Source organism: Phascolarctos cinereus, unplaced genomic scaffold (assembly GCF_003287225.1).
Source record: "Phascolarctos cinereus isolate Bilbo 61053 unplaced genomic scaffold, phaCin_HiC Scaffold_4;HRSCAF=312, whole genome shotgun sequence".
Classification (NCBI taxonomy): domain Eukaryota; kingdom Metazoa; phylum Chordata; class Mammalia; order Diprotodontia; family Phascolarctidae; genus Phascolarctos; species Phascolarctos cinereus.
In genome coordinates, this window is record NW_027555847.1 from 544,746,378 (window position 1) to 544,764,614 (window position 18,237).

Below are 18,237 nucleotides of genomic sequence, written 5' to 3' on the forward strand. Positions count from 1 at the left end.
TATACACACAACACCTTACTATTTCTGACCCTACTCAGGAAGATTGAAGTTGCTCTCCAGAAAGGCTATAGGACGTCTATTAGCACAGTATGGGGAGCTCAAGAATAATCAGTGCTACAGCTATTCACTGGAAAGGGCATGAACTTAAAGTCAGAAGGCATGGGTTCCAGTACAACTACTAGCCGTGTAACTGCCATATTAGTATGTCAGTGGTCTTCTTAGTTTCCCCATCTGTGAAATGAAAAAAAAATTCTTTCACTATCTACCTCATATTGTTGTAAGGAGGAGACTGCTTTGTAAAATGTAAAGTGATTTATAAATGTAAGTTATTATGTTTACCTTTCCTTCTTGCAGACTTTTTGCTTCTCAAGGTTAGCCTCAGGTGGGCTAACTGTGGGAATTGAACAGATAGGAGAGAGAAAGGGAAGGAAGATGGAAACTCTTCATGCAAAATCATTCAAACCACTCTCTGCTGTCACTAAGAGTCACTGACAAACAGCAGAAAATCCCAGTGGATTTAATGTTTGGGGAGGGTGGTAAGAAGGTTTTGCTGCCCTACTGCCCCCTAGCGGCTGATTCCATTTGGCCACCTCAGGCATTTGCCTGCCTCCTGGTGGCACTAAATCTTTCCACTGGCTATTCTGCCAAAGATGAAGAGTCCAGGGGCAGAATCCTGTGCAAAGTGCTCTTCATTAGAGGGGGAATAATATTTACATATGATATGAAATTAATATATTCATCAAGTTTTAAACTGTATGATGCATACCATTAACAAAAATAAAATCAATATAGGTAAATTTGTAAGGACAGAAAAGAGACATGCTTTGCATGATGTTATTTTCAATATCCATTAGCAGTCCTTCAATCAAATATAATGCATATTAGTGAAATAAAGAATTTTCAGATTTCTCTAACTTTTGTCACTGTAGTTAATTTATATTGGCTGTTGGAATAATGGCTTAAACTAATAAATGTTATATTTATGTTTGAAAAGGTGAAAAACAAAACGTTGAAGTCTTTAAATTGGTACCTGTATTGCAGTGTATAACTCATTGCTCATTTGGTGTATCAAAAGAGAAAACACTTTTTCCTCTTTCCTAGTCAGTGTTGGTTGGATGTGGAATATTTTCAGTAATTATGGAGTACAATAACTACCCCCAGGAATCAGTAGTGGCCTCCAATTCCCTAGCAGCAGCAGACAGACTTTTGCTTGTGTTGGGTTTATTTTAAACCACATAAGGGTGTCGTGCAATAGATTTATGATTTTTTTATACACCAGACATTTTAACCGCCCTAACACTCCAATTCCTTCTATCCAACTCCAACAAGAAAATATGGTCCCGTTTTTGCCAGCTGAACTGAGCCTGGGGAGATGGAGAAGGTTTGGAGTAAGAGAAGCATAGAAGTGAGAAGGAATTGAATTAGCAGAAGTTTTGAGGGGAATGGAATCTCTCTCTCTCTCTCTCTCTCTCTCTCTCTCTCTCTCTCTCTCTCTCTCTCTCTCTCTCTCTCTCTCTCTCTCTCTCTCCCCCTCCCCCGCAGACTCTACACACTTAATTGAAATCTCCATAGTTTCTCCTGTAAAATACCACTCTGCCCTATATGGGCTAGGGTTGGGTCACAAGACAGGGATGGGGGTGGGTGGAAAGAAGAGGTAGCTTGAAAATTTGGGCAGATTCTTCTACACTCTTTACTACTGGGCAGTGCAACCAATTGGGCAGACTGTTGCTGAGATATTTACATTATCATAAATAATAATAATAATAACAATAAATCTCGGCGATTGAAATCAAGTCCATCAAGTCTGTTAGTAATTTAACGGAATGGGATTTTCCTTTCTATTGCCTGCCAGTTGAAGCTCTTTTCCAAATTTCCAGTGGGGGAAGCCTGCTATTTTACATAATGACTTCAGCATGCAAGGCTCTCTCTGCAAAACCATCCTCCTCCCCTTCCACCCCTCCCTCCTTCTTCTTTCATTAAATAAGTACGCTGCTTATATAAACTCATATGTACACAGAGAGACTTTCAAGATTTTAATTAGTTTGCTAATTTATGCGCTTATTAGAAATGTGACTTTGTGAAGCAAACGCAGGACACAAGAAGCAGCTTCAAGAAGAAGCAGCAGGCGAGGGTGGCAGTGGCGGGAGTGAGGGGGTGTGTGGGGAGGGGGAGAGGGAGAGGTGTCTAAGGAGGAAGAGGACGACGACTGTAGTACTTTTCTTCTTGTATCGAAGACTTTTCTTGCCTCCTGCTGGCTCCTCACAGACTGCTGCCGAAGAGGGGAGCTGGCAGGATTGTGATGTCACGGGGAGGGGAGGGGGGTGTGAGGAGAGAAGGCGGGGAGGGTGTTTTCCAGCTTTAAAAAGGCAGCAGTCAGAGAGAGCTGCCCTGCGTCAGAGAGAGACTTAGAGACTCTTCAAACTCACTGAGCAAAAAAAACACCACTGAATAAGACAGAGAAAGAAAAAGAGAGAGAAAGAGAGAGAGCAAGAAAGAGAGGGGAGAGAGAGAGACAGAAGAAGAAGAATAAACTTCCCAAGTGCTCTCTCCCCCTCCCTCTTTTAATCAGGACTGCAGCAACAGCAGCAGCAACAGAGCTAGTTCGTGCTCTTAACCCAGGCGCGCACATACACGCACCTCAATGACATTTCACTGGGGAAAGCTGCTATTAGCTTAAGGGTTTTTTTCCCCCTTTCCGTAGGTGGAAAGCGTTTGAGTTTCCACTTGGAAGACACAAACTCCGGTTGTTCCCTATATTACAAGGGGGAAAAAAGAGGGGGGAAAAGTAGACAGCCTCGGGGAGCGCGGGGTAAAGGGTAGAGACGGAAAGTGAGTGAGGGAAGCATTGGGGAAAAGGGGACCAGCAAAAGGGAGAAAGAGCCGGCGGGAGGGAGAGCGGGAGGGAGAGCGGGAGGGCGGGCGGGAGGGAAGGGAACGCAGAGAGCGAGCGAGAAACAGAGCGAGCGAAGGAGAGATTGGAGACCCACCACCTCCTCACACCGCTGCCGAGTGGATGCCAAGCACCAGCTTTCCAGTGTCTTCCAAGTTTCCATTTGGACCTCCGGCTCCAGCTTGCGGGAGAGAAACTTTGGTGGATTTGCAGTCCCCTTCCTGCCCTTTCACCGCGGCTGCCACCACAATGAAATCAGCTGAAGAAGGTAAATTCATCGGTTTCTGTCTCCCCCCCCCCAACCCCATCCCTTTCTCCCGTTCTTTATTTGATATGTGTAACTTTGCCGACTCTTGCCAGCTCTGGTCAGAATTCTGGAGCTTCTGGAGGGCGGGGTAGAGGAATACAGAAGCGTTCGGGGGTCTAGACTGGGGATTTGGAAAGCGCTGAGAGTAGATGGGCAGGTGATGGGCAAGAGGGACGGAGGTAACTGGGTCGAGAAGGCTAGGGGCACCTGGGGCGCACTGAGGCTGGAGAAAGAGACGCACGGACTTTGACGGAGCTGCTGGCGCTGGCTGGCTGCAGTGATTGGGAAGCGGTGTCCCCCTGGTGTTTCCCCAAAGCAGCCTTGATTTTGAATGCGACTTCTTGCCAATAGGTGTCTCCTCTTCCTCTTGCGCTGACTGCACGAACTTGGCCTTCACTTCTGGATGCTTAAATTGGACTAAGATTGTAGAAAACTCAGGGGGAAAAAATGCACTAGTCGTGCTTGCCTTTTTTTTTTTGTGGGGTTTGCGCCATCAAAACAAAACAATGCGTTTTACTTTAGGATGAAATATCGCTTCTTTGAGAAAGGAGAGACCACCCTTGGAATGCTTGGTTTAGAGTAAACAGAATCTTTAATATTGCGGACACTGTTGCCTTTGTACGCGTTCCATATGAATGTTGACAAGTTGCACTTTGCAAATTGAATGTAGCTTGTGTCCAGTTAAACCACTAAATGTGAGGGACAACAGCATGACATGATGAAATATAATAAAACCTGTTACCCTCTAATTAAAACCACTTTGTTCTTACAAAAATTAGAAAACTATTTCAGAAAATGTTGCAAAATATTTTGGAAGGTGTCAGCCAAGTTCATTTATGCCCTTCATTATTGTGAGGAAAATCACCGGTAAGCTTTTGAAATGGAGAATTAGGCATTGACACCTGGAAAGTAGTTTTTATTTCCTATCTGGTAACCACTAATTAGGTTAAATTAATTATGGGATTCTCCTGAATTTGTAGCTTTGAGTTGTAATTCACAACTTCTGTGCTCAAGATTTTGGCCACGGTTTACTTGTTCCACTCCAAATCCGCCTCCTCTCCCCTTTAAAAAAAAAAAAAGGAAAAGGAAAAAAAATCCTGCCTAGAGTAGTCTTCAGAAAAAGTTATTCGAAAACAATCTATTAAAGGATGTTTAATATTATACTTTTGAAATGTTAATTGGATAGTATAAACTTGCAATTACTTATCAGTTTCTAAGCTACTTAAACACAACTGTTACACTTTGCTTAATTTGTTTTTAAAAAGCAAGTCTTTCCTGTCAAATGAATGATTGCTTCTCTTTATCCCAAGGGCCAAACAATAGTGATTTGGAGTATAAATGAAATGCTTTGATTTTATTATTTTCAAATATGATTACCACTATGTATAGTACATTAGTTTTTGAATATTGCCAGTTTGAAAGGCCCTTTGCCCTTGGAATTGCCCTGTTACTCCCCAATTTTAAACTAAGGACTTCATATAAGTATAAACATATCTAACTCATATAAATATTATTGATCGATATTTTTTAGTGTTTGTGGAACCATGTTATCTAGGGCTTGCTCACATTTTCTGCTCTTTTTCAGCAGTCTTCTAAAAATGTTCAAGGAGTTTTTGTCAATAGGAAAGTTTTGGGAAGCTTAGAACACATTTTCACAGCGCTTCCTACCTAGTTTTTAAGGACATGATATAGCCATGATACATAGGTTTCACTTTATTCAAAATAAACTTTCAGTATTCCATCCTCTAATAAGTAAACCTCTTTCACTAAGAAAGAAGTCAACTTTTAAAAGGAGGGGTTTTTATGGTTTTCTAGTTAAGGAAATTTTATAAATATCTCTACTAAAATACCACAAGCTATCTGCAGTAATTAGTTTGAATAAATAAGTGTTGATATATTTTAGAGGGACTAAAAAATTAGGCCAACCAGAAAGTATGATCTAATCTTGTAAATACATAGGCAAACTCTTCAAGGAGTGAATTGCTCCTAGTAAATTAAGGTCTACCACTGCCTGATGATTCTGGGTAAAGAAAAGATACTATTTTATGCACTAGTATAAAATGCAGAGATTATTCCATTACTCATTTCTGATGGAAAGAGTGATTAAAACATCAGATGGTCACAGAGCATCTCAGTGATTCTTTGGCATCTCCCAAAAGTCTAGAAGCATCTGGGTTGAAGGTCATTAAAAACTGTTGTTCCCGAAAGCGTTGTGGCTGATTTTCAAAGTGTGGCAAATATGGAGAGCTAGTCCTTTTAGGCCCTGCAGGTACTCACTCATTCAAGAAGTTTCTCCATCCCACAGAACACCCCAAGGGTTCTAAAGAACTAAATTGAACAAAGCTTTCTGTGTTCTCCCACCACTTAATGGAGTTGTTTTCTAACCCAATTTAGTAAATGTCATTGGCTTTCACCTAGCCTTATCACATCCCAACACTTGAGCTTTATATCCTATTAACATCACATAGCTTCAGTGAGGAAGTGGGCCAAACTAAACATTTCAATGGAGACACTAATATCTGCTGAATGGGCAAATCAAACCCCAGCCAAATCACTCTGAACCATTTGGAAGATGCTAGACACATGTGGTAGCTAGACTGGAGTATGGCACTGGTAAAGAATAGAGAGAGGGTATTTTCCAGATTTGGCCCACTTTTTTCTGTTTTTTCCATTGTATAGGGAGGTGAAATTAGATGGGAAGTTAGTGTGTCTGGCCACTGGGTAAACAAGCATTGTCGTTTTCCTGTAAGTTAGGGAGTGATGAAATCAGGGGTAATGTATGGGTGTGGAAGAAGGTAGGTAAGTTTATCATCTCTGGAAAAGTCTAGGACATGGCTTTAGTGGACAAAGCCCAAACAGATAGTAAGGACTTTTGGAGCTGAAGTATGTGTGCGTGTGTGTGTGTGTGTGTGTGTGGTGGTGGTGGTGGGGTATTAAAAATGAAAATGGATTTTTCAAAAGAATTCAGACCCTCTATTCAAAAAATTTTTTTAAAAGAGCCCCAAACAACAATAAAAACCCACCAAACTCACCACCACACCTCTTTAACTGGGGTTTGTTATTAGAAAATAAATAAGGCCAGACTAGAATGGAGTTTATCACTGTAGAAAGTCAGCAGTTGAGGATCACTGAAGGAAAACATCTGGGAAGTGTCCTGATTTTGCTTTTTTTTTTTTTGGTGCCTCTCACCAAATGGCAGGGTCAATGAGTTCCCAGTGTTAAAAGTAAGATCCATTTTTATTAGCCTTTAGAGTGGCACATGATACCCTTACCACTGTCCCTGGTCTTTCTTTGGTGTCTCTCAGACCCTCCTCACCATTAATTTACCTCCATGATCTTTCATTCTCCTGCTATTCCAGATGGTGGTTTTAATTGAGTGCCAAGGCCTTTACATACACTGGTGATTCAGTCCTGAAAGTTAGAATAGCAGATGGGAGCAAAGAAAGACTCAAAAAGAAAAAAAAAAGAAATACTACAAAGAATTCACAGAATTGCTCACCAGTGGATACATCACAAAGATCCACACATACACAGGAAAAATCTTTTTAAATTTTGGCATTATCACTGAAAAGAAAGAATGGGTCACTTGCTTTTTTAAAAAAAATTTTTATTAAAGAAGGGGAATGGTCTGAACAATGCTAACACAAGTCAATGGTTACCACAAGTTAAACATCAGCCTGTAAGTAAAATGCTAGAAGCAAAACCAAGGGCAGATGTGTGCCAGCCTTGTGTAAAGCTTAATAAACAATTTGTAAGCAATACAGTACTTAATTATGAAAAGAAAAAAGAGAAAAATACATAATCCATCCTCATGGAAAAAAGCTAGATTTTCCTGGCACTTCCTGATCATTCTTTTAGCCATGGGGCCTGGAAAATGGTATTCCCCAAGTTTATGATTCTGAGTTGCAAGGATCTTCCATAACTACTTGGAAAAAGTATTCCTTTGAAACCTAGCCTTAAACTTGGGGAAATCTACAAGTTCAGCTTAGACCTACCTGGCTTCTGAGCCATTGAAAGTATTTGCATGTAGTAGATTCCAGAGTTAGTTAGAAATGTAAGTAAACTTACTCCAAGGAGACAAGGTGAATTAAAGTTCTTACTATTGACTTTTCAAAGCCCTGGATTTAAAGAATGAACTTTGGTAGTCCTAGGTTAGGTGTCTTTAAAGCAAGTAGGAAAATTCTATCTTTTTTCATGGTTTGTTGTGGAGCTTCATTTTATAGACATTACACAGAACTCTTCAGTGATCAGAACACCAACTTTCACACAGACACACGCTGATCCATTTTTACATCTCTCTGGTTTTTATAGTTAGGCATCAGAGAGGTCCTACAGCTATTATCCTCATCAGTATCATCTCCTCAGCCTAATTCAGTACTTTGAAGTGCATTTTGTCCTAAGTTTATTTAGAAACAAAACTAAATGTTAGCAAAGTAGATTTTAACTGGACACTTATTGGCCTTCAGAAGCTCTTTCAAACAAGTCACTGTCCTTTCCCTTTTTTCCCTTCTGATTGTTTACACACTGGCAAATTATGGCTCTTGGACTATTGGGGAGGGCATTGGACTGCATCAGAATAACTTAACCAAGGGGAAAATGGTATCATTTGGTTCTGCAACTTGAAACTGAGGTATATGTGTTATTTGTCATGATGACTGACTATATGTGCCTCATCTTCCCCTAGGATTCCCTTCTTCTATCCTCCAAGCTTCACGATTTGTAGTTAATAAGCATCAGTCATATGCTGGTACTGGTCCAGAGATTTTCCCCAGTTTTATCAGCCCTGTCTTTAGATTAAAAGAGTTAGAAAAATGGAACAAAGTGAAAGGGGAATGAAGGGAACATGATAGAAGGTATATTCCTCTATGAAGTTTGGGTCGCAGTGGGTCTAAAGAGAGCCTAAAGTTTATCTCTTGAGGAATGAAGGGGGGGTGTGTGTGTGTGTATGTGTGTGTGTGTGTGTGTGTGTGTGTGTGTGTGTGTGTGTGTTGTGTATCCATGTGATCTTACAACTTCTTTTCAGTTTTGCTTAAGAGTGTGTGCAGGTAGAGGGGAGGGGGACTCAATCGAAGTCATATAGTTATCTACAAATAAGAAGTTTGGAAAGACCATGAGGGGAGAGGAGAGATGAACACACACACACACACACACACACACACACACACACACACGCGCGCGCACACAAATAGACAAATTTGCCTCCCTCCTCACCATCCTATTCACTGTTCACTGTGGGGAAGGGGGAGGCCAGCCGTGTCAAAAGATAGCAAGGAAAAAAAATAAAAGGACTTTTGCTTTAACTTACGTAGAGAGTTTATTTTAAAACAAGGAAGCCGGGTGGATTGCAGAGCAGCTTGTTTATATAAACCCGGAAACGTCAACAGAGGGAGAGAGAGGGAGGGAAGAGAAGGGAGGGAGATACAGCGGTACAGGGTGAGAGTCACATTACAGCCCAAGAGGACGCCTGCAGCAGAGGCGGTAGCAGCCTCGGAGCAGAGCTCAGCTCTCTCTACCTGGTCCTTCAGCTCCGAGCGATTGAATTACACCCACTTTGCTAAGAACAGGCGGGGGTGGGAGAGCTGGAGAGAGAGGACTGAGCAGAGAGAGGGTGAGACTGGCCTGGAGGGGAACTTCACTGCTCCAGCCTGACCCCGCCTGGGCCAGCGACCCTTCTAGCTGTGGACGGTGGAGCTGAGTAGAAGGCTTTCTCTCCCTCTCCTTCTCTCCTAGCAGTGGATCAACAGGTGTCCCAGGGACTTAGAAGCAGCCGGAGGTTTAGAAAGGGACAGGCAGGCAGTCGCCGAGTCCGGGGCAAGAAGAAAGTTGCTCCCCCATTCCTCTTCCTCTGCTCGAACTCCACCTTCTTCCCCTTTGCTCCCGTGGTCGTCCAGGAGGCGTCTGGATTTGGCTAGTCGGGGTCCTCGGGCGTCTCCGAAAGAGAGGAGGACAGGAAGCTAATAAGATCCCCTCCCTTTCATCCCCCCCCTCAAAAAAAACCCCCAACAGCACCACAAACTTTAGGGAAGAGAGTAGGGGGAAGGCGGGAGAGAGAAGGGGAGGCGGTGTCTCTCTCCCTCAGAGATTCAGACATGACCGGTCTGGAAGAAGACCAGGAGTTTGACTTTGATTTCCTTTTCGAGTTTAACCAGGCCGACGAGGGCACCTCTGGAGCTGGCAAAGGTGGGTGAAGCGCTTCTCTCATCTGTCATCTCTCACTCTTCCCAACTCCACCCCACCCCCTCATCTCCAAATACCTTGTCCCTTTTTTCCTGCGTTTTGTTACCCTCTTTTTCTGGGAGTTGGGGGACTAAGACAGGGACTGGTTTTTCTGGAGAGAGGGAGTATTGGTGGGCAGGGTTCGAGCGGGTAGAGGAGGGAATGGGTGGGGGGGACCGTGAAGGGGTGGTTTGGGTCTTGCCAGGTCTGGCCTGGCCTGGCTCTAGGATTAGCCATGGCCCAGCCTCTAGGCTGAAGCAGAGGGGGGTGTGTGTGTGTGTGTGTGTGTGTGTGTGTGTGTGTGTGTGTGTGTGTGTTTGGGGGAGGTGTTACGCTCAGGTTCAGGAGAAACGCCAGCAGGTCAATGCAGCATAGGTGTTTGGGGGGGAGCGTGAGACAGCCTTTGCATTTCCTGGTTTGAGGGACCAGGCGCAGAGAAGTCCCTTTTTGAGTGTACCTCCTCTTTCCCCCTCCCTTAAATTAAATCAACCTCTGGTGACAGGCGCTCCAGGAGGCAGCAGACGAGCGAGAGGGTCTGGCGTGCAGCAAATAAGCACGGGTTGGCTAGCAAAGTGCCCCAGGACAGGAGCAAGAGCTCTTTGAAGCTCTGACATTGGCGGAGCTGATTGATACTCGTGCGTGCGACTGGTTTGGCTGCGGCCGCTGCCGCTGCTGCCGCCTGCAAGTGATGGAAGTAGAGGTTTTCTTTTTCACTCCTGCTATTCTCTGCCTTTTCCCCCACCTGTCTGAGCATGGAAGGCTGTTGTTCCTAGGGCCTGCACTTCTCTGGGCTTGGGAGTGGGATGGGATTCGAAAGAGAAATCCTTGGTGCTTAATGGGGGAAGGGGGTGGGGGAGAAAAAGCATAGGCTTACCCATGGGGCTCCTCTAGGATCCGCCCCTGCCACTCCTGGCTGCAAGGGGAGCCTGTCTCAGTTCTTATCTCGTTCATCAAAGGGCCAGGATTTCTTTCTGGCTCTGCCTTTCCCCAATTTCCCCCTATACCCCCCTCTGGGCCGCTGTTCATTTGAGGAGACAGTCTCAACAAAATCCCAATCTCTTGGGACTTGGAGGCCTGGGAAAGAGTAGATGTCCCAGATTTTTGAGCCAAGGAGACTGCCTACAAGAATGATGGACAAGATGTTGTTTAGGTCTCTTTTGTCTTTGCACCTTTACACTTAAAGTGTTTTAAAAATCTTGGTAGCCATACATTGTGAGCCCTCTGATAAATAAACAAAGCAATTGGGATTTATGCCCTCGCTAAGGATTTCAGTCTTGAAACAGAATCATCTGTATCGTGTCACTAGAATCAGTATATAATGCCTTAAAAATTATACTTCCACAATGTAAGACTGGTCATTGTTTTATTTACTCGAAAAGATATGTACAAATCACCCACAGAGACAAGGAGATTGCCACACTGAAGCAGATGGTCAGTGGCCTCTGCCAGAGGGAACTGAGGAAGGCATTAAAGGCCCAGAACTACTGGGTCACTCGGATAGTGCTTTACAAAATGGGGAAGGGTTTTTCCACACATTTCTCTTCAGCTCATAAGCTGACAGTGAATAGAAGTATACTAATGAAACTTCCTGAGTTTCATCCAAATTATATAGTAATTATAGAAGCCATCATAGCTTTCTTGTCACTCATTTTTAATCACTTCCAAAGTGTGCCAACACGATTTAATGTTGTAAATTAAGTTACAGAATCTCATCCTTTCCTGTTGCTTCCATTAATCGAGGGTATGTTTTTCTGCCCCATCTCTTTGGATCAACCAGAATGAAGGATGACACCCAAAATATGATTTTCCAGAGCAGAGATTCTGTGAGATTCCATCTCTGATTTTTGTGAATTAGGCTAATTAATAAGGAAGATCAACACTTGGCTTACTTTGAAATTCATGGCCTCTTCATCAAGTATTCCTGTGTTACTCTAAATAAAAAAGTAGAGACTAGTCTGTGATTCAGTTTTCTCTTACTTTACCTAAGCCGCTTCTTTACTTAGCCTTCTTAGCAAACTACAAGAAGCACCCCTAAACTTTTTCCTCCATCTGTCCCTTTTTGTTGGCTTTTTAAAGAGATTCTCTGCTTATAGTTTTTGAAACGAAGTGATGAAAACTAAATGCAGTATTCTTGGCAAGCAGAGACCCTCAATTTAATATAATGGATGTATAATATTTTCCATGTCATCTTCTACCCCTTTAAGTCCAATATCTTGTTCTTTTGTTGTTATTGTTGTTGTTAACTATTCCAGCTAGTGAGATATTGTCTGCTCCTCATTATCAACTCCATCAGGGAACTCCTGCACTGATTAGTTTGCTTTTTATCCTCCTTCATGGTCACAGATCTCCAGACCTCAGTAGGAGGGAGAATGGGGCTGGAGGAGATAGAATGCTATGTGAAAGGGATATAGAACCATCCTTAGATGGTACCTAAGAGTCCAATAAATTATTGTTGGGAAGTAGTTTTCATTTACTTGCTTTGAATTTAGGCTACCCCTAACCTTGCTCACTTGCCTGGCTTTGTAAGTTCCTTCAGGGGTTCCTTTTAATCCTCTTAGTCTTTGAATAAATGTGTTTCATTAGTAAATTTTTCCACTTCACTATAAAGCCCATTTTTCAGTTCGTTAACAGAGATCTTTAATAGCTATTCAAACACCCCAGTTTTGGTTCTGTCTGTAACTCCTTTACTTTGGTGAAAAATGTTTATTTATTAGTACTTTTTATTATTATTTTTATTAGCACTTTTTTTTTGGTGAGTCTTTTCCTTGACATACAAGGTTACCCAAGACTTTGGGGACACCTTGTATACTGTTCTCCTAACCATATTATGACTTATAGATCACTAGGCCTAACATTCTCATTTTCCTGCAATTTTTTTTACAACTTGAAAAAACTAATTTATTCATTTATAATTTATTCATAGTCAATTAAGTGAAAACAAATTTACGATGGTTTTATAAGTGATGTGTAGTTTGAATTAAATTGATTTGTTAATCTCTGACTTTATCTCTTAGATAAACTTGAAGAATGTACTTATCCATACACATATAGTATTATTGTTAGTTTAAAAATATGCACAAGTGTAACACTTTGCATGCACACATGCACGAATGTGCACACATACATACACACACTTTTTTCTACTATGATTTTCCTCAAAACTTTAGTAATGCTAAATAGGAGTGATCACCTTTGTTGGGTAAATATGTATGTTTTCCAAGGTTACATAACTTAACAGAGTTGTCTAAGTTGTCCCTATTTTGATGCTGTTATAGTTTCTACTCAATTACTTATCCCTCTAGATTTCTGAGGTTAACACCTATCACCTCTCATGGCCAAAGCCTTCAGAAACCATGGCTGTGTTCATTAGATCATAGGATTTAGCAGTGGAAGTAACCTCAGACCATCTAGGTCCATCCCCTCACTCGGCCTCCAGTTGAAGTGACTAGCGCAAAGTCACACAGGCTGTAAGTAGCTAAGAATGGAATTGGGGCCTAGGCCTTCTGACTCCAAATCCACTGAGCCTTCTTTCTTGTTTATTTGTAAAATGGAGCTAAAGGTGGCAGCTATCTCCCAGGGTTTCATCATAAATTGCCCTATTGGACATTTTAAATTAGATGTCTTGTGTGTATCTCCTTATCTTTCCAGTATAAAACTTGTACCTTTTCTCCCAAACCCACCCTTCTTCCAAACTTCCTTATTTGAGGGAATCATGATCTTCTGATCACCTAGGTTTAAAAACTGGGTGTTGTCTTCACTTTCCCTCACCCTACGTGGACAATTGGTTGCCAAATCTTGCAGTTTTTTATTTTTACAACATCTCTTGCACATCTCTCCTCTTTACTCATACAATCACCATCCTAATTCGGGCCCTTATTTGTCCACATTTATCAAATGGTGGCCTATTTTCTTCTTCATTACCTCAGTTTTCTCTTTATTCTAATCTGTCCTCCACACAGACACCAATTCGATTTTTTCTAAAATTCAAGTCTGACCATGCTCCCTTTATCCTCTTTAACTACTTCTCCCCTCTGTGCCCCTGCTTCCTCAATACACTCTGGTGGCTTCCTGTTTCCCTATTACACTCTCTGGCATTTAAAGCTTTTCACAACCTGGCCCCTTCATACCTTTCTAGTTTTCTTACACATATTTCCATTCCATGAACTCTGTGGTTCAGCCATATTGACTTTGTCATTCTGCATACACAACGTCCATTCTTGTGCCTTAGTATGGGCTGTCCCACATGCCTGAAATGTCTTTCCTCATTACCTCTCTGTCTTGGAATCTCTATGTTCCTTTAGACTCAAGTCAAACTTTCTACCCTGAAACTTTTCCTAATACCATCAGCTGTCCATGTTCTCCCTTCTTAAAATTATATATGTATGCATTGTGTACCTCCCTCTTAGAGCAGAAGCAGCTTGAGGGCAGGGACTATTTGTCTTCTGTCTTTCTATCTCTTGCCCTTAGCACAGGGCCTTGTATTTAGAAGAGGGTTAATAAATGCTTGTTTATTGATTGACCAAATCAGTAAAATCAGATAATGTGTTTAAAGTGTTTTATACATCTTGTAAAAGAAATATAAGCTGTTATTTTATACTACAGCATGCTGCTTTGGTTGGGCTTCTTTTTCAACCTATAAATTAAATAGCTCTTTCTATAAAGATGACATATTGAGAAGAAATGGTTTAAAACATCCTTTTCTCTTATTTTATCCTTTCCATTAGCCTAGTTAATCTAGAAAAATAAGGCACTTTTCTTGGAAAGAATCAGAAGTCTTTCAGTCTCCCATATATTGCACATAGGAAATCAATTAACAAAAAGGTTATAGGCAGAATGAAGACAAAAACCTTTATATCTGGACTCCATGTCCAGTATAGATTTGGTCTTTAATGGGATTTGTTTCCTGGGAACTATTCTTGTATCCATGATGATCAACATTTTTATTATTATCTTGGATAAAGGTGTAGGTGACATGCTTTTCATGTCATTAGACGTGAGGCTTGGAGGGATCATAGGATTATAAATTTAGAGTTGGAAGATATTTTAGTGGTTAACTTTTTCATTTTACAGATGGGGAAACTGAGGCTGACAGCTGTTAAGTGACTTGCCCAGTGTAATACATGCAAGTGTATGAGGTGGGAGTTGAAGTCACGAGATAGCTAACATGGTGTATGACAGAGTAAGGTCCAGAAAAGATCTGAAAGGATAGAATGAGATGAAATTTAATAGGTACAAATATAAATTCTTATTCTTGAGTTAAAAAAGAAAAACAACTTCACGAGTTTTGAATTGCCAGGGATGTGTGGCTAGACAATTCTTGTGAAAAAGTTCAGGAGGGTTTAGAGATTGTCAGCTCAATATGAGTATTAGGATAACAGAATTAGTAGTGAAAGCCTCCTTAGATTTCATCTAGTCTAGACTCTTCATTTTATAGTTCAGGGAAGAGGGGCCTAGAGATATTCAGTTCATTGCCTAAGACTACCAGATAATAAATGGTTGAGCCAGGCTTTTAGTTTATGCTAGGTGGGACTATGGATAGGCTACTAGACTGGAGTCAGGAAGACCTCAGTTCAAATCCTGCCTTGAAAACTAGCTGTGTGACTCTGGTCAAGTCATTTAACTTCTTCATCCTCAGTTTTGTCATTTGTAAAATGGAGATAATAATAGTATCTACCTCACTGTGTTGTTCTGAAGACCAAAGGAGATAATATATGTGTTTTACAAATTTGAAGAATTATATTATTACTCCAAATCCAGTGTTTTTTTTTTCTATTGCATCATAATTATACCCTAGACTTCTTTAATAGAGACATTGTGTCCAGAGCAAGGGTGGCAATTGTTCTACTAAATGCTGTCTTGGTCAAATGTTGTATGGACTACTGTATTCAGGTCTGGTCACCACATTTTAGGAAAGACATAGACAAGCTAGAGTGTGGACAGAAGAATGTCAAGAGGCCTAGATAACAGCTGTAAAATGGTGGTCTCCAAAGTAGGGCTCAGTGCTTCCTTGGGGGGGTGTATAGCCTGATCCTAAGCAGCTATTGCCTGGTCCTGGGAGAGTGTGATCAGCCAATGGGAAGGTCTGAAAATAAGTCTCATCCTGCCCTCCTTGAGAAGCCAATCAATAGACTGTATTTCACATATAAGTTTTTGGGCCTATCTTACATAGTTCTTCAGTTTCAGTTTTATTTTTCAGTTTGTCAAAGGCCACATTCTTCCTTGTAGCAGTATCTATTACCTTCATCATCCTGTGGGAAGCCAGTTAGGGGGAAAAATGCCCCTGCAATTTTGAGAGCAGAATTTAGCTATTAGACTTTTCCCAGGTCTATTTTTAGCATTGTATTGTTACAGTTTAGCACAAAGAATATCCTAACGGTTAAGTTTTTCAAGATGATAAAAGGCACTCAATGATCTGTTTGAGAGTTGAAGACAGGTCAGTGGTGCTATGTATTTTGTATTTCTTGCCACCATTTTGTAGATTTAGCATCAAGTGATATAGTATTAGGAAGTGATGACTATTACTTCTAACATTAGACAATAATAGTCAACCTTTGGGCTTGTCTCCAACACAACCACAATTACCCCTTTCCCCCAATATTCTTCTACTCCACTTCCGTACACTATGAATATTTTTAACCTCCTCCCTTCTAAGACTAAAATGTAACTCACAGGTATGCTATAGCCTAATTGCTAACAAGATATCCAAGCAGAAGCTTTGGAAATGCTATTTTCTACTCCCAACCCCACCCCGAAGTAGTTTGTATTCTACTGGATTGGTGATGGTGGTATGCAAAAGTGATGTCAAACTCAAATAGAAATAAAGCCACTGAACTGTACATAAGGAGTCTTCTAGGTTGCATATTGACTGTAGTTTTCTAACTACATATTAACATTTTCTATATTCTATTGTATTTTTATTTATTTTGTTTAATATTTATCAGTTATATTTTACTGTAGTTTGAGCAGCACTTGGTAGCATTGTAAGCCTCGAGCATCTGCAGGCCTAGTGTTTGACAACTGGTATAAAACATGTACACAGCTAAGTACAAAGTATACATGGCAAAAACCAAAGTAAATTTTTGGGGAAGATGATCAGGAAAGGCTTGACTTAAGAGACAGTGACTATGCTGAGGCATGAGGGGAGCTGGGGTTTACAAGTGGAGATGAGGAATAGAATTCCATGAGAAGATACAGAGGTGAGATTGGTAGGAACACAGATTGCGTGAGCTGGAGTAATGTGAAATCAGTCTAGAAAGGTAGGCAAGAGTCAGAGTATAAAGGATTTTAGATGCCAAACAAGGGAGTTCATATTTTATCCTAGAGGAACTGGGGAGCCATTTAGCAGGGGCGTGAAATGATCAGGCTTGTTCCTTAGGAAGACCATTTGGCTGCTATGTGGAGGATGGACTGGAAGGGGAAAACCAATTAGGAGGTTATCTGATTGCTTCTTGGAAGGAGTGCTAAGGGCTTGGAATTAGGATGGTATTCCTTTGAATGGAGAGAATGCGCAAAATTCAAGATAGGTTATTTAGTAAAGTTTCTATGCAAAATCACCAGGTGTTTAGACAATCTAGTTGAAAAATCAGCCTTCTAGTGGTGAACATTAGGTAGCCAGATTCTTTAGGCTATTCTGAAGTAATAGAAAAAGTCTACTTTATGAAATAATAACATTTATTTATATATTAAATAATTAATACCATCAAATAAAGAATTAAATATTAAATAATATTTATAATACTGTTATTATACTGTCTAGATATATCAACAGCAGCTAGGTGGCACAGTGGATAGAGCATTGGACCTGGAGTCAGGAAGACCTAAATTCAAACCTGTTTTCAGATACTTATTAGCTTTATGACCTGGGGCAAGTCATTTAAACTCAGCCTCAGTTTCATCATCTGTAAAGATAGAGATAATAATAGCATCTACCTCAAAAAGTTGTTGTGAGGTTCAAATGAGATAATATTTGTAAAGTGCCTTGCAAACCATATAAAATTTAGCTATTATCATCATTATTATTATTATTATCCTAGAAGTTGCTCCAATCTGGAGTGTTGAACCTTACTGTGAATAGAGTTTTTCAGTAGGTCCCAGAAATACAACTCCTGTCCTCAAGAGATTTATAGCCTCTTTGGGGAGAAAGGAAACATATGTGGGAAAGGATAATTGACAAATAAGAGGTGGCAAATTCCTTTGTTTCCTCATTTGCAAAGTTGGGGTGCAGTGGGACTTAGATGGTTTCCCAGGTCCTTTTTTGAAATAATAACTCACTTTCATATAGCACTTTGAGGTTAACAAAGCACTTTGTTCCCAACATACTTGTGGGTTGGCGTTGTCAGGTTCACTGTTCCAACTTCATAGTGAAGAAATTGAGTCTCAGTGAGTGTAAGTGGCTTGTTTAACATCATACTGGTACATGTCATTTAGATACAAACTGAGGTATCTCCTGATGCCAAGATGAGAGGGCTTTCCAGCTCTTAGCACAGTGTCTGGCACATGGTATAGGTATTTAAATAAACACTTGTTGATTTGACTGACTTCCATTAAACCATGCTGTCTGCTGAAATCAAGCAGCGGAATATTATATCCAATGAATGAGGAATAGATTGAATAATCATTGAAGGCCCAATTAGGATTGTCGAAGATCACCTCAGCTTCCCAGAAACCTTACATAGGATTTAAGCTGAGCCGTGGAGCCTGGGTAGGCCTTCCATACGTAAAGAAGAGAGGGGGTAGGTTATCTCACAACAGAGAACTAGGCTTCAAACTTTTCGCAGAAGACCCTGAGTTGTCTTTTGTTTCCTTATTTTGGTAGCTTAGTAAA

The 18,237-nt window shown here is 41.0% G+C and overlaps 1 protein-coding gene across 4 annotated transcripts in view; it reads left to right on the forward strand.

Moving 5' to 3' along the window:
• The first annotated feature begins 2,923 nt into the window (after nt 1-2,923).
• NFATC1 (nuclear factor of activated T cells 1) overlaps nt 2,924-18,237 on the forward strand; it is a 204,300-nt gene continuing 188,986 nt past the window's right edge. For 3 of the 4 annotated variants that reach the window (XM_020986909.2, XM_020986910.2, XM_020986911.2), the window contains exon 1: nt 2,924-3,158. In XM_020986909.2, the coding sequence (XP_020842568.1) occupies nt 3,014-3,158 (145 nt within the window). In that variant the 5' untranslated portion in view covers nt 2,924-3,013. Of the gene's footprint in view, nt 3,159-8,577; nt 9,378-18,237 lie in introns of those variants that run through there. The other variant, XM_078153554.1, reaches the window with a different exon arrangement.